General features: G+C 33.1%; 1 protein-coding gene and 1 pseudogene across 1 annotated transcript; both read right to left on the minus strand.

Annotated features, from left to right (window-relative positions):
* Nucleotides 1-676: 676 nt before the first annotated feature.
* LOC146904623 (uncharacterized) lies at nt 677-1,998 on the minus strand (annotated as a pseudogene).
* Nucleotides 1,999-6,879: 4,881 nt separating this feature from the next.
* LOC146904624 (uncharacterized) lies at nt 6,880-7,980 on the minus strand. Its single transcript, XM_085724614.1, has one exon. It carries the CDS (start codon nt 7,963-7,965, stop codon nt 6,880-6,882), a length of 1,086 nt encoding a protein of 361 aa, XP_085580740.1. The 5' UTR covers nt 7,966-7,980.
* Nucleotides 7,981-21,441: the final 13,461 nt, after the last annotated feature.

Consider the following 21,441-nt stretch of genomic DNA (forward strand, 5'->3'; position numbering starts at 1 on the left):
TAATATTGCTTTTTAAACAATTTTCATCAGATTAATTTTGATAACTGAATAAATAACAATTAATCTTAAATTAAAATGAAACTATTAATCAATAAATACTTAAAATGCAAGTATATATAACTACAAATTACTTAATTTCATTCATATAAACCATTCAAAAGTATCCATGTTGATCCATATGTTGAACTTAATTTAAACTATAAATAAAGTAGCTTAAACATTCAAAAACCGAAATACTAGTGGATATCAGTGGTTGACCATAAAAAAAATACATCATAATTTGCCCATAATATATATCTAAATATCCCTAGTGATGTTGATCATGATTCTCAAGTCGGTAACTAGACTTGGAGGAGCGCACACCATCTCTTGGTTTTTATGTGTTTGTTGGCTGAAAAAAAAATAAGATAATGATTAGCAATATCAAAGTACTCATTAACACTCAAAACAAAAGAAAAAAGACAATCTTCAGAATGGATAATAAAATAAAATAACCAAGTAAAACGGGCCTTGTAAAAATAACACCAAACAACCAAGTAAAAACATACAAAACCCAAGGTCGAGCTCCAAAGAAGTCAACAACAACAACCTAACCAACTCCTAAAACTTAACATCCTAATCCAAGCAACAAGAATGCAACTTGTGAGAATACAATTTTACCTATTTTTCTCTAGAATTAGAATGCAACTTGTTCCTTTAAGATATCAACTTGTGAAGCCTTATCCTTAAGTGAATCGATTTCGGCTTGTATTTTCAACATCTTCTCATTAGCCTCAAAGGAAAATGTCATTCTAGCACGGTGAGAAGTAGAGATTTGAGATGGTGTTATCCCAACTCCCATAGAACGCACATATCCATGATGTTCTTTTCCAAACACTTTGACAAATGCTTCATTCTCAGAATTAGTGTTTTGCATTTCAATTTGCAACTGTTCCTGCATTTTTTCAGATTATCGCGACTAAAATCTTTTCATATTATCATGATTAAAATGAGAGGATGACCATATGGAGATGTGGATAGAAAACAAAACTAGAAAGGCCTTGATATAAGAAATATATTTTCACCCCACATATCATTTATATTTATGTATAGATACGAAGCAATATTAATTACAGGTGCAAACATAGGCAATGGAGTGGAGATATTGCAACAAATGACATCACAATTGCATTACATACATACATGACTATTACTATAGGAAAGATATCAATGATCGATTGAGTGTTTAAACATATAAATGACTATATGCATGTAATTGTATCTACAGCTTTTTCCTTGGCCTCTTCATTGACATATGACCCGCCAGACTTCTTACGAGAAATTGAAAAACATTAATCCCCTACTATATTCTCGACCATCTCTCACTTCCAACAAATAACCACATATAATAAGTACTTGCGCAATTAAGTATTTAATCAATGACATATTGAGTGAATCATACCAACTCATCTTTCTTCCTCGCAAGAGACATTTTTTCTAGTGTATGATGGGTCGTTAGTTTTTGCCTATTTGCTGCATTTTTTATGTTACAAAAATAGCCCAATCGTTCGCGTCAATAGAATGTGGATAATTCGTAAGATTCACTTCTAATGGGAGCTCCCATTTAAAATGTGTATCGAACAATCGACTTCTTGCATCCTTCCATTTCCTTCCAATACTTGTCAAAATATATTTTTTGTTGTCTCCATCATCAACAACAAATTTTTTCTTGAAACATAAACATAAAAAAATAGTTACTAAACAAAAGAAACAATAAATCAGAAATATCTAGTTAAATATCAATGATATCTTTATTTTTTCATCATAAACTTTAGTTTTTGTTTTCTCTAGAATTTTGTCCCAACTTTCGAACATTATCGGAAAGTCTCTATACATTACTGCAAGTCTACCCAAAAAATTCACTAACAAACCAGTTGTTGGTCCCACTGGTTGACGATCCTTCCATCTTGTTATTATCCTTGTTCCATTAGGAGATTCTAGCAACTCCTTGTCCGCCATTAAACGCATGTTTGAAACATTACCCGCCCCATCTAACACATAAGAAAGTAAGTGAAATATGACATAATTCAATGATGTAAAACAATTAAATTATTTAAAGATAATTTGGAACTAAATTACTTACTTATAACTTCTACATCCCAATATTTAGATTTCTTTTTTGATTAATATTTGGCTCATCAACACTCAAAAACATTTTATACATGTATATGCTCATCGTCAATTTTCAACATCAACACTTTTCATCATCATTTATACATATACATATGCACACTAACATGAATTATCATCATAAATAAATCATCTTCATCAAAATCATCATCAAACATATTCACCATAAAAAACATATAGCACATCAAGAAACACATTCTTCATTTAGCACATTTTGCATTAAAAGATGATAAAACACCTTCACCTAATTAATCAATACATCATGTGCATCTCAATCCTTAATCAATCACTATTTATCATATTATCATGAACATAAAGTCATTTGCAGGCTATCATGCCTTGATTCATCATTTTGCCAAAGTTCGTCTATTTTCTCAAAGTCGTCTATTTTTCACATTTCATAAAAATCCAAATTTCACAATCATAAATATCCTTACCAAACCTACATGTTTCTTCTACATTCATATCCGTAGTAATTAAATCATAACATCAACATTTCATTTGAGAAAAATCCTCACTTCGATTCCATTTCAAATTCATGTTCATATATATATTCAAGGGTTAATAGGTCTTTACCCCCCTGTAATATAAGTCACTTTTGGTTTTCACCCCTGTAAAAAAAATTTGTCAGATTTGGTCCTTGTAAAATTTTTTTGTTTTAGAATACCCCCTAGGCCAGCTGACTGTGCATTTTCGCTGAGGTGGCATGATGCGTCACCTTTTATTGATGACGTGGCACGCTGACTGTATAATTACTTTTATTTTTTTAATTAGGTACAAGTGGCATTTGTGTTTTTTTAATAAAAATCTTAAAAAATTCTTGCAAAATTAATAAAAATGGAAAAAAAATCTGAAAAAATACGGTTTTTTTTTTTAAAAATCTGGAAAAATTAATAAAAATAAAAAATGATTAAAAAAATAAAATAATCTGATAAAATGAAAATTTTTTGAAAAATTAATAAAAATAAAAAATGATTAAAAAATAAAAAAATTTGGTAAGATGAAAAATAATGAAAAAATTCTGGAAAAATTAATAAAAATAAAATCCGGAAAAGATTAATATATATCAAAATTTTCTAAAAATTAATATATTTAGAAAATAAATCATATATCCAGAATTTTTTCAATAACGGAAAAATGGAAAAAATTCATTTTTTTTTCAAAAGTAAGAAATTTTATTTTAATCTTTTTTTTATAATTTTTCGAAAATTTCAAGATTGATCATTTTCAAAAAAAAATTTATCTTTTTTGAAAATTTTTCGAAAATTCATATTTTTTTTATCTTTTTTTTTTCGAAAATTTAATTTTTGTAAAAATCATTAATCTTTTTTCGAAAAATTCAAGATTGATCATTTTGAGAAATTTGAAGATTAATCATATTTATAAAAAGCATGTCCGAATAACAGGATACAATGTATATTGATTGACACCGGTATATAAATCATGTTATACGGTTGAATGAAAAGTACTTTTCGAAAAAAAATATGAATTTTTTTCATTTTTCCGGTATTGAAAAAAATCTGGAAATATGAATTTTTCGAAATTTATTAATTTTTTCCAGAATGTTTTCATTTTTTTGAATTTTTCCAGATTTTATTTTTTATTTTTAAAATTTTCCAGATTTTTGTTTTCATTTTTATTATTTTTATTAATTTTTGTTTTTGTTTTTTTTATTCATTTATATTAATTTTTCTAGAATTTTTTAAGATTTTTTATTATTTTTATTAAAAAAACACAAATGCCACGTGTACCTAATTAAAAAAATAAAAAATAAAAGTAATTATACAGTCAGCGTGCCACGTCGTAAGAAATAAGTGAAGCAACATGCCACCTCAGCGAAAATGCACAGTCAGCTGGCCTAGGGGGTATTCTAAAACAAATTTTTTTTACAAGGACCAAATCTGACAAAAAAAATTTACAGGGGGAAAACCAAAAGTGGCCTATATTACAGGGGGTAAAGGCCTATTAACCCTATATAAAAAGTTCGTCTCAATTCAACAAAACTCAATCAATTTCAAGCAAACATGATTACTTAAACTCAATTCATCAAAACAACACATAATGAACACTTAAGGATGTCCAAAAACACCTCGAAAAGTCAAAACTTGTGAAACAGCAAGTGTTGTTTAACACTCGCTCGCCACATCGAGGCTCCTGCTCGCCCAACGAGCACCCTGTTCCTGGGAAGCCCAGAAAATGGTTTCCTCTCGGGAAACCCTCCCAAAAACTTTCCAAAACCCCCTTTTTTTTTTGACACAAAATTGTTTCACAGACTTCATCCAATGTTAACATAGTTTGAAAGAACATTTCAAAACACAGATTCAATCTTTAAATTCGTGAATTCTTCATCAATTTTCCAAAATTCACAATAACCCACAACCACTTGCATAGATTTCAACATACAAATGTATTGAATCATATAACAAGTATTAAGGATATGATTTGAACAATAATCATCAACAATATCATGATTCTCACTCATTTAAGCTAAAACTTCAAAAAACTATATCATGATTCTCACTCATTTAAGCTAAAACTTCAAAACTTATTCTATAACCTCAAACATGAACTTAAACACAAACTTAATTTCACAAAGTTCATCATACCAATAATTAACATAATTAAATAGCACGAAAATCAATTAATATAACATCAATTTTATGAAAATCACTTAATCAAACATAACCCATAATTACTCTATCACTCATAATCACTTAATGGTAAGTATAAACTTTTCAACTTACCTTAACCTCCAAAAGTAACTTTAATCTTCTCTCTAATCTCCCTCTTGAACTTTTCCCCAAGCTATATCTCTCTTTCTCTTGAATTCTCCTCTTCTACCTCTTTCTCTCTATTTCTCTCTCTTAGCCTCTTTTCTCAAGATGAACAAATGAGATCTTAACATAATTTCACAAAGACTACATCTCTTATACACTATTGGGTTTAGTTACACTCACTAATGAACTTAGCAACTTTCTATCTCTCACAAAATGTTACTACACAATTACTTCATTAAAACCCTCAATATTACTCACCCGCCACTATTCTATTAATTACACTAAGTTACTACTATTCTCATAAATAACTCTCCATTCCCAAAAGTACCAAAATACCCTTAACATCTTAAAAATCCAAATAGCCAGCAAATATAACACACAAAACAATTAAATAATAAATAAAACAATTAAATAAATAAAATCCTAAAATCGGGTCGTTACAGTTGATAGTAGCGACTAAATAGAAAAGATGGAATACGATAAACAAGTTTAAGAAAACATGGTCAAAGTTAAATATGATTATATTGAATATCAGTCCTCAATGAATTCATGTAAATCTTATTAACTCGAGAAATGATATTTCTTCAACCATTTGGGCAATTCTCTTCCTCATACATTTATTGTGTTTTTACTCTCTATTAATTGTGTACGACAACAACTATGAAGTTTTTTTTAAGCAAATATTAAAATGTAGAAACATCACATATCAACTATATTGACACTCTAAAACGGTCAAATATCATTTCTAGCAAGTAGGCGATTTGACAAAAAATAAAAAGTTGTCCATCCATCCCAAATTAAAAGACTACTAGTTTTGAAACCCGTGCCAAGCATGGGCTAGAATCACGATTTAATTTTTTTTATTTTATAAAACCTAATTAAACTGCAAATTGATTATTTTATACACAATATATCAATATAACACATAATTTTTTTTAGGAAATCAATATAACGCATCGTTATTGTATTATGTATTGCATATTATATAAAAATATCAATGTATATATACTTATTTGGATTTTTGTATCAATAAACGGAAATGATTTAACGGATGTAAAGCCGAAATATTAGTATTTAAAGTCGGTCTGGTTCCATTACACGTGGCTCTGGGATAGCCAATTGGGTTATTATCTTTTTTTTTTCTCTCAAAAAAAAAAGAATCTTAAAGAACAAAACCAACGTTAAAAACAAAATTGACAAAGAACCAAAAGCGTTACTTAAAATTAAAAGAAAGACGATATGTCCAAGTTTGTAAATATAGATGATGCATTAAAAATGAAAATAAAGATAATAACCTTAGTGCATTCAATAATAAAATATAACGTCGTCTGAAAGTAAAAACAATGAAAGCCTTAGCAGGCTTACACAATCAAAAACACAAAACGCCAAGTAATTCGGATAAAGTTACGAAAATGAAACGAAACAATGCAAAGTACTCAATGAGTAGTTGAACACCTAGTTATTGAAGCAAATTAAAAAGGTTCTTGGAAGCCATAAAAACAATCACAATTATCCTTATACGTTATCTCCACGGCGCTGCAGATACCTTCTAACAATCTTAGCATCACTTGTGATTTTCCTAACTTGGTAGGACCTCCTAACATCATCATTAAAAACAGCCTCGGGGATCACTTTGAAAAGAAAACTTTGTCCACTCATTGCAGCAATTTCTCCGAGTATAGGTGAATCAACAGGATTCTACATTTTAAATTATGAGAAGTTAGTTCCATTTCATAAATATAGTTCACTAATAGAGGTAATCCAAAAGTAAAAAGCAAAAGTATAGTTGCATCAATGTAATCGACTCACCAAACCATTGGCCTGGATGACATCTACACATGACTTTCCAAAAAAAATTAGAAGCAACACGATCAAACAAAATGAAAGAGACAAAAAAAAACTCGTACACACCTGCGTCATCAGGAACGACTGGTTAAACGTTCCGAAAAACATCACGGTACACAACATTAGTGGTCTCAGTACACACACGATTTTCTTCATCTAGAATAAGCATTTTCAATCCCTTTTTGGAAGTGACTCTCGACACAACGATGTACAACTGTCCATGAGTAAAAACTGGTTTGGAAAGATAGATTCCAACATGAGACAACGACTGACCCTGACTTTTATTTATTGTCATTGCAAAACACAAAGCCAACGAGAACTGTCTTCTAGTAAATTTGAAAGGCAGTCCAGGATCACTCGAAACTAAGTTCATTCTTGGAATAATTACCTTTTCACCAGCATTTTTTCCGGTAATAACAGTTGCACCAATAAAGTTCTTCCCAAGATTGTTTACAATCAACCTAGTCCCATTGCACAATCCAGCCGCTTGGTCAGTATTCCTCATCAACATAACTGGACATCCAACTTTAAATCTCAATTTATGGTTTGGAATACCGGAACACTTGATATCGTTTAAGAATTCGGTGGTAAACCATTCGCTTTGTACCTCACTATTATCAGCTGATTTGCAAACCGAATCAGAACTGATATATTCCTTTTCGTCTCCTGGAACCAATGACAGAAGGAATTCGTTTACATGGTCAACAACTTCTAGTGTGGGAGCAAGTATCCCTCGCTCTTCGAAAAAATTTGAGATCTTCATGTTCTGTAAAAAATTCGGATATACAAAATCAACCAGAGAACGCAATGGATCAGAGGAATCTTTTATTAGCAACTCATCAGGAATGGGTACGTTGATTTCTCCACTCTCGTTGGCGGATCCTATTCCATCTCCAATCGAAAGTATCCACTCGGCAAACTTTCTAATCTCATCTTGTTCAGAACGAATGGTTGAAGAATGTAAACACATATTTGTTATATTTGTTGTAAGTGTGAGAACCTTACAGTGACTCCACAACTTTGATGAGTTGACAGACGAAGAAAGTATGTCCTCTCTGTTACCTCTTCTGATCACTGGCAAAATTTGTCTGAAATCACCGCCCAAAACGACAGTAACTCCCCCAAATGGTTTGTCTGTATTATCGACACCATCATAAGACATTATATCGCGCATGGTTCGGTCAAACGCTTCAATACAATGACGATGCATCATCGGTGCCTCATCCCATATTATTAATTTTGCCTTTCTGAACATAACAGCTTTATCGCTTTGTTTATCGAAGGTACAATTTGACGCTTCATTGATAATATAAGGTATATTCAATGATGAATGGGTTGTACGACCACCTGGAAGTAGCAAGGAAGCTATGCCACTCGATGCCGCACATACAATAATGTACCCCTTTGCACGTAGTCCAGCAAATAGCGTCTTCCAAATAAATGTTTTTCCAGTTCCACCATAACCGTACAAAAATAAAAAACCTCTGGTCCCAGACTCAACGGAATCAACAATCTGATTGTAAACAACCCACTGTTCATCCGAAAGAAGGTTGGACAACTAAATACCTGAATATGAATTCTTTCCATTTCATCCTTATCGTAGCATAGCTGATCTGCTATGAACCTGTTACTATACTGAGGAGCAATTTCATACCTAGCCTGAGGCATTCTCTTGTACTTATCAAGGGACTTTCCATTAGTTTGCAGGAGCATATCAATTTCAATCATACATAAGTTCTTCAAATTATCATCAGTAATCCGCAAATCTACAAAAAAAATTAATTTAGTTGGCTAAACAAAGACGAAGACAATTTAAAATAACTTCAACAACCAAATTATAATTACCTGGAATTTTTAGCAACCGCCTTCTATTGTACACAATATCGTCTGACAGTAACTTCTAGGTTGCACTCCAAACATCACATGGATTTTTCATTTAAGACATTGTCATAAGATGAACAAACAACTTGCGGAGTTGCGGACCGGAGTACAACTCTCCCGAATCTTTGATAACATCAATGAACTCTTTGTCGTCGGATAATAACCCAAGAGCATCACACGCTTCCTGAAAACTATTATGTTTCTTACCATTTATAGTGCGCAAGCACTCATACCCCTAACATCCTTTTTGAACATTCAACAATAACCTCATGTAAAATAAATTTATAGATCAGAGTTCTTCGTACAGTGGCGTGAATCTTGTTTCCCTGAAAACGCAAAGAATAAAACAATCAATATATAATCAATAACACAACATAAAACAAAACATTAATAATAAAAAAAAGCAATGTAATATGCTCACAGATGCATCCATGAGAACCATGTCGAGAGAAAACGGACGAGCATCGCGATTGACATCACGAACAAACCAAGCACGGACAATCTGTACCACTATGCTCCAAGATTCCTTCACCGGACTGATCTCAGATATGTTATCTGATCTTGGAGCCATATGAATATACCTTTTTTTCTAGGTTGAGAGGGAAGAGAAGTAAACAGATGATTTACCAGAAGAAAACATTGGTATAAATAGGCTAATTGTACAAATAAAATATTAGTGGAAGCAATGTGAAAATAAAAAATAACATCAAATAGTTGCAACATGATTGGTTTAAAAGAATGACATTGACACATGTCAATGTAATATTGGACTACTATTTACAAATGACATGAATGACATGTGAAATTCTGGCTGGCTAGCAACAGAATGTTCTACGAGATGTTCCAACACCAAACACAGATTACGGATGTTGAATGAGATGTTTAGAACATCATGCTAGCAGTAAATCAAAATGAACAAGGAAAGTAAATAACAGAAAGATAAAAAGGACAAGAGAATTGTTAACCCAGTTCGGTGCAACGTCACCTACATCTGGGGGCTACCAAGCCAGGAAGGAAATCCACTAGTGTAGTCCTTATTCAATGGCTCTCAGCAAACCACGTTTGCACTATATGACCTAGGACCTACCCGTCTAGACTTCAACCTAGGAACTCCTAGATCTGAGATCCCATCTCACTCCCTTACAACAGATCACAACCTCTGTGATTCCCAAATTATAGACTCAAATAAAATGAGGTTACCCTAAAAAATAACAACTTGCAACCTTGCTTAAATGCTTAGATGCAGTTCACAGTCTACCTAGCTCCTTGCTTAAAAGCTTCGGAGTAGTGCACAATTTACAACTCAAAGTACAGTCCTAAACATGCATCAAGATGATAGACGAAAGACTCACAATAAAAAAGACTCAAAACCTAAATAAACTCTATTTTGTAAAATGATGTCTTGAATAATTCTTCAGGTCTTGCAGCCTCCTTTATATACTGAAGCAAGGCGTGTCATCCCTTCAATCATGCTTCATTTCGGATCAGTGACTTAATGCTTAATCAACATAGCCGGATAAGGAAACTCCTAGAAAGTAGGCTCATTAAAAGTCACATTATCATCTCCTTAAAAAACTTTCCTAAGTCGTTTTAACACTTCCTTAAGAAATCACATATGTTCTGATCTCCTCATAATTGCACACGGTTCAGACCAACTCAAGCTGGTGTGGATTCTTTCATTCAAGCAAGCGCGTGCGTAAACATAGGCAAAACACAGAACGTACAGACCAGGTATGGATGTTGGAACATTGTGTTCCACATCTGAAGTGAATATTTGTTTTAGGCAAAAGTGAAGCCAACATACAAATATCCAACAATCTCCCCCTTTGGCAAATTTTTGGCTAAAACAAATTAAGCCCACACCTGTTAAAACAGAGAGATAGCACACACAACCTTTCCTTCAATCTTCACAATAAAATCTTCCTTGAAGAGAGGTTCACATTCTTAGATTTCTAAAAGATACCAAAATATAGTTCTTCAGTCAACATACATAATCTTCAGGACATGGAAGAAATATATTACAGGTCTCAGATTCTGCTGCCAATATTTTTACACAACAATTAACACATGGAAAAAACAGACAAGCGAAACTAGAAGGTATCAGAGCGAAAATCAGAGTCTTGCAGCAGAGGACGTATATGGAAAAATAAATTCCTGTACATCCTTAACAGACAGTCAACTGTCACAACACGATACTTAGAGAAATATAGGAAAACAATATTTAGTAGCTCAAACCAGCAGGATGTTCCAACATCCATAGGAACATTCAGGGACACATAAAAATACTCCCCATCAAGGAGCACACATAACATTTTTAATACTCCTCCTGAATATATGCACGCTAGGCAATATTTTGTTGTCAAACTTCAAACTCCTAGTGCAACAAGCGAACATGCATACTTACACAGAAATTTGTTCAAACTACAAGAACAACATATAAACATCCAAAGCAGATACCAGAATACCAGAATCAGATGTCTCAACATCACCTGACACATTATCTGCTAACAAACACATGCATACAAAATAATCCTGCTAACATATGAACACACACCTCAGGAGTTCTTCACAGCATACACAAGGAATACTTCCATCACTCCCCCTGAACATATGCACAATAATAATCTTGAAACACCAAACTCATAACACATAGAATAAGAAAACTTCAGGACTGATTCAACCAAAACCTCAGGGAATATCAATTTCCTTATAGCAGCAGCAGAGAACATGTACAGCAGAAATACTGAGAAAGATGAATTCTCAGAACAACATCAAGATGTTGCAGATATCAATTTCCTTATAGCAGCAGCAGAGAACATGTACAACAGAAATACTGAGAAAGATGAATTCTCAGAACAACATCAAGATGTTGCAGCTTCAGTGCCAACATCTACACGTACTTGAAATAGTTGCAAAATAAATGCAACAGCAGAAAATACATGCATAACAAGCATATCATACATAAAACTGCATAATAAATGCAGACACATAGAGAGACGATAATACCATTTTTTCCCCCTTTTTAGCCACAAAATATGCCAAACAGAAAGCAGTAGACTTCAAGAGTAGATCATTGCCATGTATACCCCACAGTTCAAAGACGTGCGCATAAGAGAAAACAGATAACACGTCTCACATAACAGATCATTACACATCTTCATGCAGGAAAATGTCATCTAGATGTTTCAACATCATCTGACACATCAGATCATCAGGCATGCATCAAAAACTTCTGCTATCAAACCAACACCTACACATACCTACTTCCAGGAACAACTTCACAAGCATCATTCCAAAAAAATAGAAAAGAGCAGGAGTACACACCAGTAGAAGTATATGTCAGAAGAACATAAGTATACACTTACTCCCCCTTTGTAGCCATAAATTCTGACAAGCTACCATGCATAAGAAGCAGAAATAGAAAGAACAGCAGCAGTGCATAAGATCACGACACATAAGTACACATAAATCCATAAAAACAAGATTAAAACAGGAGAAAACTCCACACACTTTGATCATCACTTTCTGATCTATCCTTCTCAACACCAACAGACACATTATTACAGTCCTGATGATCAGAAACCTTCTTACTTTGAGATTTTTCATTATCAGAGGCTGACTTAGCCATAAACTTTATTCGATCAGGTTGAACTAGGGATGTTGTAACATCCGACGCAACATCCGGTGCAATAGCAGTTTTACAAGCAGACACAAACACACATTTCTCAATAGTATTATCAGCATCAGCAACATTCAAACTAGCCTGACCTAAGTTGCCAGACTTAGTCAAAATTTGTGGAACACTAATTGACGCAGAGGAAGTCACAGAAGAACTTACATTTGGAGTTTTGGGTCTCCATTCTTTACTAGCTTGAGCAATTGGTTGAACACGAGGCTGAGGATATCCATACAATTTATAACAGTACGACCTTATGTGTTATTTTCTTTTGCAGTGGTGACAGATCCAAGGACGAGTTGTCTTTTTCTCATACAGATGTTGTTGAGAAGGTTCCAATGCTGTCTTGTTATTAGACGTGCTACCCTTACCTGAAGTATCAGTAACCTCACTTCCCTTGTTATGTTCTTCCTTTCTTATCATTCCATGATCTTCTACAGCATATGCAATCTTTCTGTTGCGTTGCTTTCGAGTTAGAGGCTGATAATTGAATCTTATACCATTTGTGTGTCTCTTGCCCTCACCTTCTGTCACATCATTCAGAACTGTAGACCCATTTGTCATAAGTTCAACCTGTTTTTTAAACCCTTCAATTTGTGAATTTAAGCACATTACCTCATCATTGAGTTCAGATACGTTTGTCAGAAGAATATTGTTTTCTGAAAGAAGTTGACTATTTATCTTCTTTTGTTCTCCCAACATCTTACAGATTTCTGTACTTCTGGCATGCAGATCCTTGTAAGCAGTAGCTAGGTCATCATAATCTAATTCTCCATCACAAGACTCATTATCAGAATAGACTCTTCCTGCTAGAGCAGTCACTTTCCTGGTAGCCATACCTGCACTCATTCTTTCTGAACCATTTACCTCAGACCAAGCAACATCCACACTTTTCATTTGTTTCTTGTGAAATGTAGCACATTCAGTTTTTGTATAACCAAAACCTCCGCATTCATGACATTGATCTTCCTTGAATTCACTTTCTTTGTCATCAGTATTAAAACCCCTTTGTTTTTCTCTGATGTTGGATCTAATGTTCTGACCATCTGTTCTGGACTTCCAATTAGCCAAACTCACAATTTTGTTGAAAAGTTTTCCAAGGAGCACTACAAATTCAGCCAAGTTCTCATCATTTTCAGAATTCCCTTGAGTTTCTTTAATGTCAGCATCAAAAACAAAAGCAATATTCTTTTCTTTCTTTTCAACCTTACTGTTGATTATAATTTCATAACTCTGTAGTGATCCAATAAGCTCTTCTAACTTCATACTGGAAATGTCCTGAGCTTCTTCTATAGCAATGACTTTCATGTCAAATCTGTTGGGTAAGGATCTGAGAATTTTTCTAATCAATTTTTCTTCAGACATCTTCTCCCCAAGTGAATCAAAGGCATTAGCTATGTCAAGGATATTCATGTGGAACTCTTGAATGTTCTCATCTTCCTCCATTTTCAGATTTTCAAATTGAGTAGTCAGAAGCTGAAGTCTTGACATTTTGACTTTTGGAGTGCCTTCATGTGCAGTTTTAAGAATCTCCCAAGCCTCCTTGCAACATTGCATTGTTTGATCATTCTGAAGATATTCTTGTCAACTCCATTGAAAATGACATTCAAGGCTCTAGAATTAGCAAGAGATGATTCATCCTCAGCTACAGTCCATTCTTCTTCTGATTTCAGAACAGTAGTCTTGTTTCCATCTTTGTCAAGTGCCACAGGGTGTTCCCAACCTTTCAGAACAACTTTCCACGTCTTGCTGTCAATGGATTTAAGGAATGCACACATCCGTGATTTCCAATAGTCATAATTGGACCCATCCAACAAAGGTGGTCTGTTAACAAATCCTCCTGCCTTGTCCATTATGCCAAAAAGTATCTTCTCTGGATCTCACCCTAAAACAGGCAGGGTGCCTGCCCTGATGCCAATTGAAATTCTGGCTGGCTAGCAACAGAATGTTCTACGAGATGTTCCAACACCAAACACAGATTACAGATGTTGAATGAGATGTTTAGAACATCGTGCTAGCAGTAAATGAAAATGAACAAGGAAAGTAAATAACAGAAAGATAAAAAGCACAAGAGAATTGTTAACCCAGTTCGGTGCAACGTCACCTACATCTGGGGGCTACCAAGCTAGGAAGGAAATCCACTAGTGTAGTCCTTATTCAATAGCTCTCAGCAAACCACGTTTGCACTATATGACCTAGGACCTACCCGTCTAGACTTCAACCTAGGAACTCCTAGATCTGAGATCCCATCTCACTCCCTTACAACAGATCACAGCCTCTGTGATTCCCAAATTACATACTCAAATAAAATGAGGTTACCCTCAAAAATAACAACTTGCAACCTTACTTAAAAGCTTAGATGCAGTTCACAGTCTACCTAGCTCCTTGCTTAAAAGCTTCGGAGTAGTGCACAATTTACAACTCAAAGTACAGTCCTAAACATGTATCAAGATGCTACACGAAAGGCTCACAATCAAAATACTCAAAACCTAAATAAACTCTATTTTGTAAAATGATGTCTTGAATAATTCTTCAGGTCTTGCAGCCTCCTTTATATACTGAAGCAAGGCGTTTCATCCCTTCAATCATGCTTCAGATCGGATCAGTGACTTAATGCTCAATCAACATAGCCGGATAAGGAAACTCCTAGAAAGTAGGCTCATTAAAAGTCACATTATCATCTCCTTAAAAAACTTTCCTAAGTCATTTTAACACTTCCTTAAGAAATCACATATGTTCTGATCTCCTCATAATTGCACACGGTTCAGACCAACTCAAGCTGGTGTGGATTCCTTCATTCAAGCAAGCGCGTGCGTAAACATAGGCAAAGCACAGAACGTACAGACCAGGTCTGGATGTTGGAACATTGTGTTCCACATCTGAAGTGAATATTTGTTTTAGGCAAAAGTGAAGCCAACATACAAATATCCAACAACATGAATTAATTTTAATAATTTTTTTCGCGACAGAGGTGTTAGGCGATATGTACTATTAGGAAATTAGGAAATAAGCACTATATGCATAACATACTCCTATAAAATTATGTTAAGGAAATAACAATAATCCTCTTTTTTCATTATTTCCGTAAAATTCTGTCAATTTTTTCCGTAAAATTTTGATCACTTTTGATTGAAATCATGTGCATTAAATTCTCTTATAAAATAGAGATAACATTTTAGGATAATTCATCAAATTATGATTGTTGTTTCTATTATAAACTTTTTCATATTTATTGTGTACATAAAAGAAAACATTGGTGCATTAAACAACAATTTCAAATTCTGACTTTTTGCACAACATTTTCGGTCACCTAATTTGGATTCCAATTTTGTTCGTTTTTTTCCTATTATAAACTCCATCATATCTTGTGTGTACTTGAGAAATAACATTAAATGAGCCTGTCACTAATAGGTTGCCACGTGTACTTTAAAAAAATAGCGTAAATATATATAATAGAGATTTTAAAAAAAGTTTTGTTCTTAAATATAATACTATCTACAAATTTCTAGATGCATTTGTTACTTCTTTTCCAACTTTACCCTTATTAATACTACCAATTATCTTAGAATATGAAATATCAACATTAAATACATTTATATAAAAAGACAATTTAGTAATAATAACACATTTTTCAGACAAATTTCTTACTACAACTATTTTTCTTAATACCCATAATTTTTGTAAAGTAGTTTTATATAAAGGGACGAAGGGAGCGTGTGTTTTTTTTTTTTTGTGAAGAAAAGATGCTTATGGAATTTCATTAATAATAAAAGTAGTAATAGAATGGGGTACTTCTAAATAAACGCTGGGACTAGCGGTTAAGATGACCTCACTTGCAAGAGCATGTGCTACTAGAGGTGTTCAAATCCAAATTGATCCAAAATAAAACTGCAAACCGATCCAAACAAATCGAAAACCGCAAAAAACCGAATATTTTTGGATGCATTTGGATGTTGTTTTGTAAAAACTGTTAAGATCAGATCCAATTTCGGATCACATTTTCAAAACCAAACCGCAAAAGTAAATTTTGTTACATATTTACTTTTTTATTAGTATTATATATTCCTTTGATATATTTCTTGTGGTTTTTTAATTTTATATATTGCCTTAATTTAATCTATATTACCACTAATTCATATGTTTCGAATATAAATCGACCCCTTTCATTCTATAATGTTAATTTTTAATTATATTTTGCACCGAACCTATCATTTTACCGTACATGTATAAAGTTACATGTTGCATTATGGATATCCAAAAACTGATCCAAATTAAACCGCATGTGTTTAAATCATATCATATTTTTTTTAATAATCATCCAAACCAAACCGAATCACATGTGATTTTTATTTTAAATGTGATAACTTTTTACCTCAAAACCAGTGCAAACCACACCACAAACACCTTATGTGCCACTAAATTAGCTTGTCGCCGATTAAACTCCACACCGAGTTCACAAAGTGACAAGAGAGCATAGAGTGAGCATGTGTACCATTGAATTTTCTTTCATTAAATCAACGGTGATCATTCGTTCAATTTTCTCACTATAGGGGTTTTTCATTTGTGAGAAGGGTTTTTCAGGAACTACTACCAATAACCGTCCTCAAACCCAACCCACTTCCTTCATCATCAAAGGCGGCACCAATATATTTATATGCTCCAAATTTCAATTCCAATTCCATTTTCTACATATCTATGATTTTTGTTTCTCTTAACCCTTCTTCTTCTTCTTCCTCACTTTTCATTTTTCTTCAACCAATTTTCATCTATGGTTAATTTAATGTTCACTACAACAGTTGAATCCTTACTTAATTCTCTTATCTATAACAAAAATTTGAATTTTTTGAAAAAATCACATTTTAGTTATTTCATCAAACATGTGGCGGGATGTTTCCAAACAAGTTTGTAAAGGTTTGTTACGTCGGAATGTTAACTACCCACCTCTTGTTTTCTCTCAAAATTCAATTTTTTCAGGTAATAATGAGGTTTTGTGTAACTTTGGGAAGGAAAATGGAAGTGGGCGTGTGAATAAATCGAGGTTTCAGTTAGTTGAGAATTTTGGTGGGTGTTGTTGTTCCCAATTTGATGCAAAGGGTTATTCTAGTGTTGCTGAGGTTGTTTCTTCTACTTATGTTGAGGATGAGAGGAATTTTCACAATTCGGGTTTTCGATTTGATCCTGAAAGATATTATAGTGTTGCTGAGACGCTTTCTTCAACCGACGCGGAGGAAGATGATCTTGCTGTGATTGATGATGAAATTAAAGAGTTGTTGGACGAGATGGAGAGAGAAGATAATCTTGGAGCACAAACCAACATAGGCAAACTTCTACAACCACGTGCTTCTTGGAGCACAAGTAACAAGAACATAATCTTCAATTAAATCTTCTTATATAACACACGAAAATACAACACTCCAAAGAAGGTGAAATATGATACAACTTCATATGGAGGATGTCGTACTACATGTCTAGTCTGGGACATTGGTACAACATTTTGGCAGAACATATTGTTTTAACATATTGGTACAACATCTTGCAGCCCTTCTACGAATCGTGTCATTGAATTTTTCTATCATTAAATCAATGGTTATCATTCCATTTGCTTATAAACGTGAGCAATAGGGAAAAGGGTTTTTCATTTATGAAATACGGGAGAATTGTTTATCAAAAACTGATGTCAATAACTGTTCTTAAATCTAACTCATGTTCATTTATCATCAAAGGCGACACCCCAAATTTCAATTCCATTTTCTTCATAATTAACAACTAATATTATTCATGTTACACTATAAAATGAGTTAATCACTTTAAATGAACTGAATTCAGTTAATTCAATTATACTTTTTTTCTTCAAATTCTTACAGTATCAATATTCTGTTTCATATGAAATTAGTAGGGAAGGTGACGTTTATGGTGGGGACATTCCTTTATTTTCCCACGATGGGAAGATGGTATGATCACCATTGATGTGATAGAAGAAAAATCAACGATGCAAATGCTAAAAGGCTACCAAAGTCTCCACCATCCATTATGCCTTGTCTCTGAGTAAACGTCAATGATCATTGATAATTGAGCTAATGTCTAAATCGTCGATTCTGCCACCGTAGATACTATTGACCACAATTTTTAAGTCTATGTCAAAGTTTATATTTAACAGCTGAAGATCGCACACCCACTTAAGAGCAGATAACATGTTGATCGGAGGGCCTTCACTAAGTCCACATTAAGTAAATGATATAGTCACTCCCTTTTGACAAAAAAAAAACATATGTAATTTGCTTAAATCCAATATTCTTTTTTAGAATCGAGTCCGGATTTTTTTAAAGGTTCAGAAATATTATTGACTCACTATAAATATATATTGAACATTTATATTAAATAAATGGCAGCACAAACTGGCATAGGCAAACTTATACAACCACATGCTTCTTGGAGCACAAGTAACAAGAACATAATCTTCAATCAAATCTTCTTAAATCACAGCGAAAATACAACACTCCAAAGAAGACGAAATACGATACAACTTTATATGGGCGAGTTTATACTGCATGTCTAGTCTAGGACATTGGTACAATATTTTGTCAAAACGTATTATTTTAACATGTTGGTTCAACATCTTGACAACCCTTCTACGAATCGTGTCATTGAATTTTTCTATCATAAAATCAATGGTTATCATTCCATTTGCTTTTAAATGTGAGCAATAGGAAGAGAGGTTTTTCATTTCTCAAATACAGGAGAATGATTTATCAGAAACTGCTATCAATAACCGTTCTTAAGTCTAACCCATGTTCATTTATCATCAAAGGCGGCGCCCCAAATTCCAATTCCATTTTCTTCATATCTATGAATTCTCTTAACCCCTTTTCTTCTTTATTTAATTAACGACTAATATTATTCATGTTATACTATAAAATGAGTTAATCACTTTAAAGGAATCGAATTCGATTAATTCAATTATACTTTTTTCTTCAAATTATTACAGTATCAATATTATGTTTCATATGAAATTAGTAGGGTAGGTGACATTTATGGTGGGGACATTCCTTTATTTTCCCACCACGGAAAGATGGTATGATCACCGTTTATGTGATAGAAGAAAAATCAACGATATAAATGCTAAAAGGCTACCCAAGTCTCCACCATCCATTGTGGCTTGTCTCCGATAAACATCACATCAAAGTTTTCTAGATCAGAAGAAAGTAAACGTCGACGATCATTGATAATTGAGCTAAAGTCTAAATCGTCGATTCTGCCACCATAGATGCTATCAACCACAATTTTTAAGTCTATGTCAAAGTTTATATTTCGCTGCTGAAGACCGCACACCCACTTAAGAGCAGGTAACACTTTGATATGAGGGACTTCACTGAGTCCACATCAAGTAAAGGAGATAGTCACTCCCTTTTGACAAAAACAAATGTAACTTGGTTAGATCAATATTCTTTTTTAGAATCGAGTCCGAATTTTTTTAAAGGTTCAGAAATATTTTTGACTCACTATAAAATAGATGCAATGTTTTTAACCATTCACTTGATATATTATATATTTTTTTTAAATAACTTAGTAATGATTTATAATCTCGTAATTATTTATAATCTTACTAATGTTGATTTTTTTTATATCATACTAAGATGGATAACTCCTCTAAAAAAAAGATGGATAGCTACTAAATAGAGGAATGGAGTTGGTTGAACATTGAAACACCTTCTTCTTCTTGTTTTTTCTTACGAAAATGAACTTATCTCATTTTATTAATATCACTAGTTGTAATACAAGATGACATATAATCATGAATTTGGGAACTAACATATGATAATGACGCCATAGCTAGCAAGTAGCATCATTGTTTGATTGTCTTATAATTAAACTTATCTTAAAGTTTTGATGATTCGTAAGTGAAGCTTTGCAAGTTTTCACAATCAGGCTGACAAATGGAATTGGTGCTGAAGTTGCTAGAGATGCCACCAACAACTTTGTTGCAATCAAGTTTTATCACTTCTTCTACCTCATGCTTCCGCTTCTTTGCGTTGTGGGAGACCTAATTATTGTCTTCGCTCGAATGAACTCCCATCGATCCTCTTTTAGACACGTACCGACCCCATAACATCCTTGATCCTTAAAAATATATGCATCGACATTGCACTTCACTTCCTTGGCAACATGTCTAATCTACCCCTCTTGTATGTGATTCTTCATTCGAGTGTTGTGGTATTCTCCTTGTGTCTCCCCTTCCTTGACTTACACGAATCTGCTGCCATTGAAATAAGACATCACGCACCATATGCACAATTATGTTTCGAAATCGTTCCATAACTTGTCATTTCACCGCTTCCAGATGCACCAAAGGTTCATTACAAAATCAAGGATTTGTTGGTGTTGTAGATATTCTAGTAATTGAAAGAAAAGAGCTACAAAACCATTAGCCATTTCCAAGTTGTCTTGTGTAACACCCTCCTTTTTATTTAATTATTTTACTTAGTTTTAGAATATATTTATGTATTTATATGATTTATATGAGGGATATATGATTTATTGAGATTAGATGTCTTTTTATAATTTAGTTAATATATTTTGTTGAGTGATATTTTGTTATGTTATATGTTGGTATTTACTAGCATAATATATATGTTATTTGGTGTAGAAATATATTTGTTATTTTGTGTAGAAATATATATGTTATTTGGTGCAGAAATATATTTGTTATTTTATGTGGAAATATATTTGTTATTTGGTGTATTATTATATATTTAGTAGAGAAATATTATTTACTAGAATATGAGGATTATTAGTGTGAGTGGATTTGTGGGTTAGAATAGAAAGAAGAATAAGTTGTTGGGCCTAAATAGATTTGGGAAGAATATTTTAGTATTATAAATATAGAAGCTTAGGTTAGAAAGAGTTTACCGGAAACCGTTTTTTGGAAAAGAGGAGAACAAGAAAGAAGAGAAGAGGAGAGAAAAGTCAAGAGAAGAGGAGAAGACCTTAGGAGAGAAGAACGTTGCCGCTGATTCAGGAATTAATCTAAGGTGAGGGTGAGACTATCTTGCATTAATATTAAGTTGTTAAATCATTATATTGCATCTAACAAGT

The sequence above is a fragment of the Medicago sativa genome, chromosome 7 (assembly GCF_051527215.1).
Source record: "Medicago sativa cultivar Bolivia chromosome 7, Bolivia_mono, whole genome shotgun sequence".
NCBI classification, from domain to species: domain Eukaryota; kingdom Viridiplantae; phylum Streptophyta; class Magnoliopsida; order Fabales; family Fabaceae; genus Medicago; species Medicago sativa.

Coding starts and splice junctions, on each gene's coding strand:
- LOC146904624 (XM_085724614.1), bottom strand. CDS start 7,965: ATGCGCGATATAATGTCTTATGATGGTGTCGATAATACAGACAAACCA.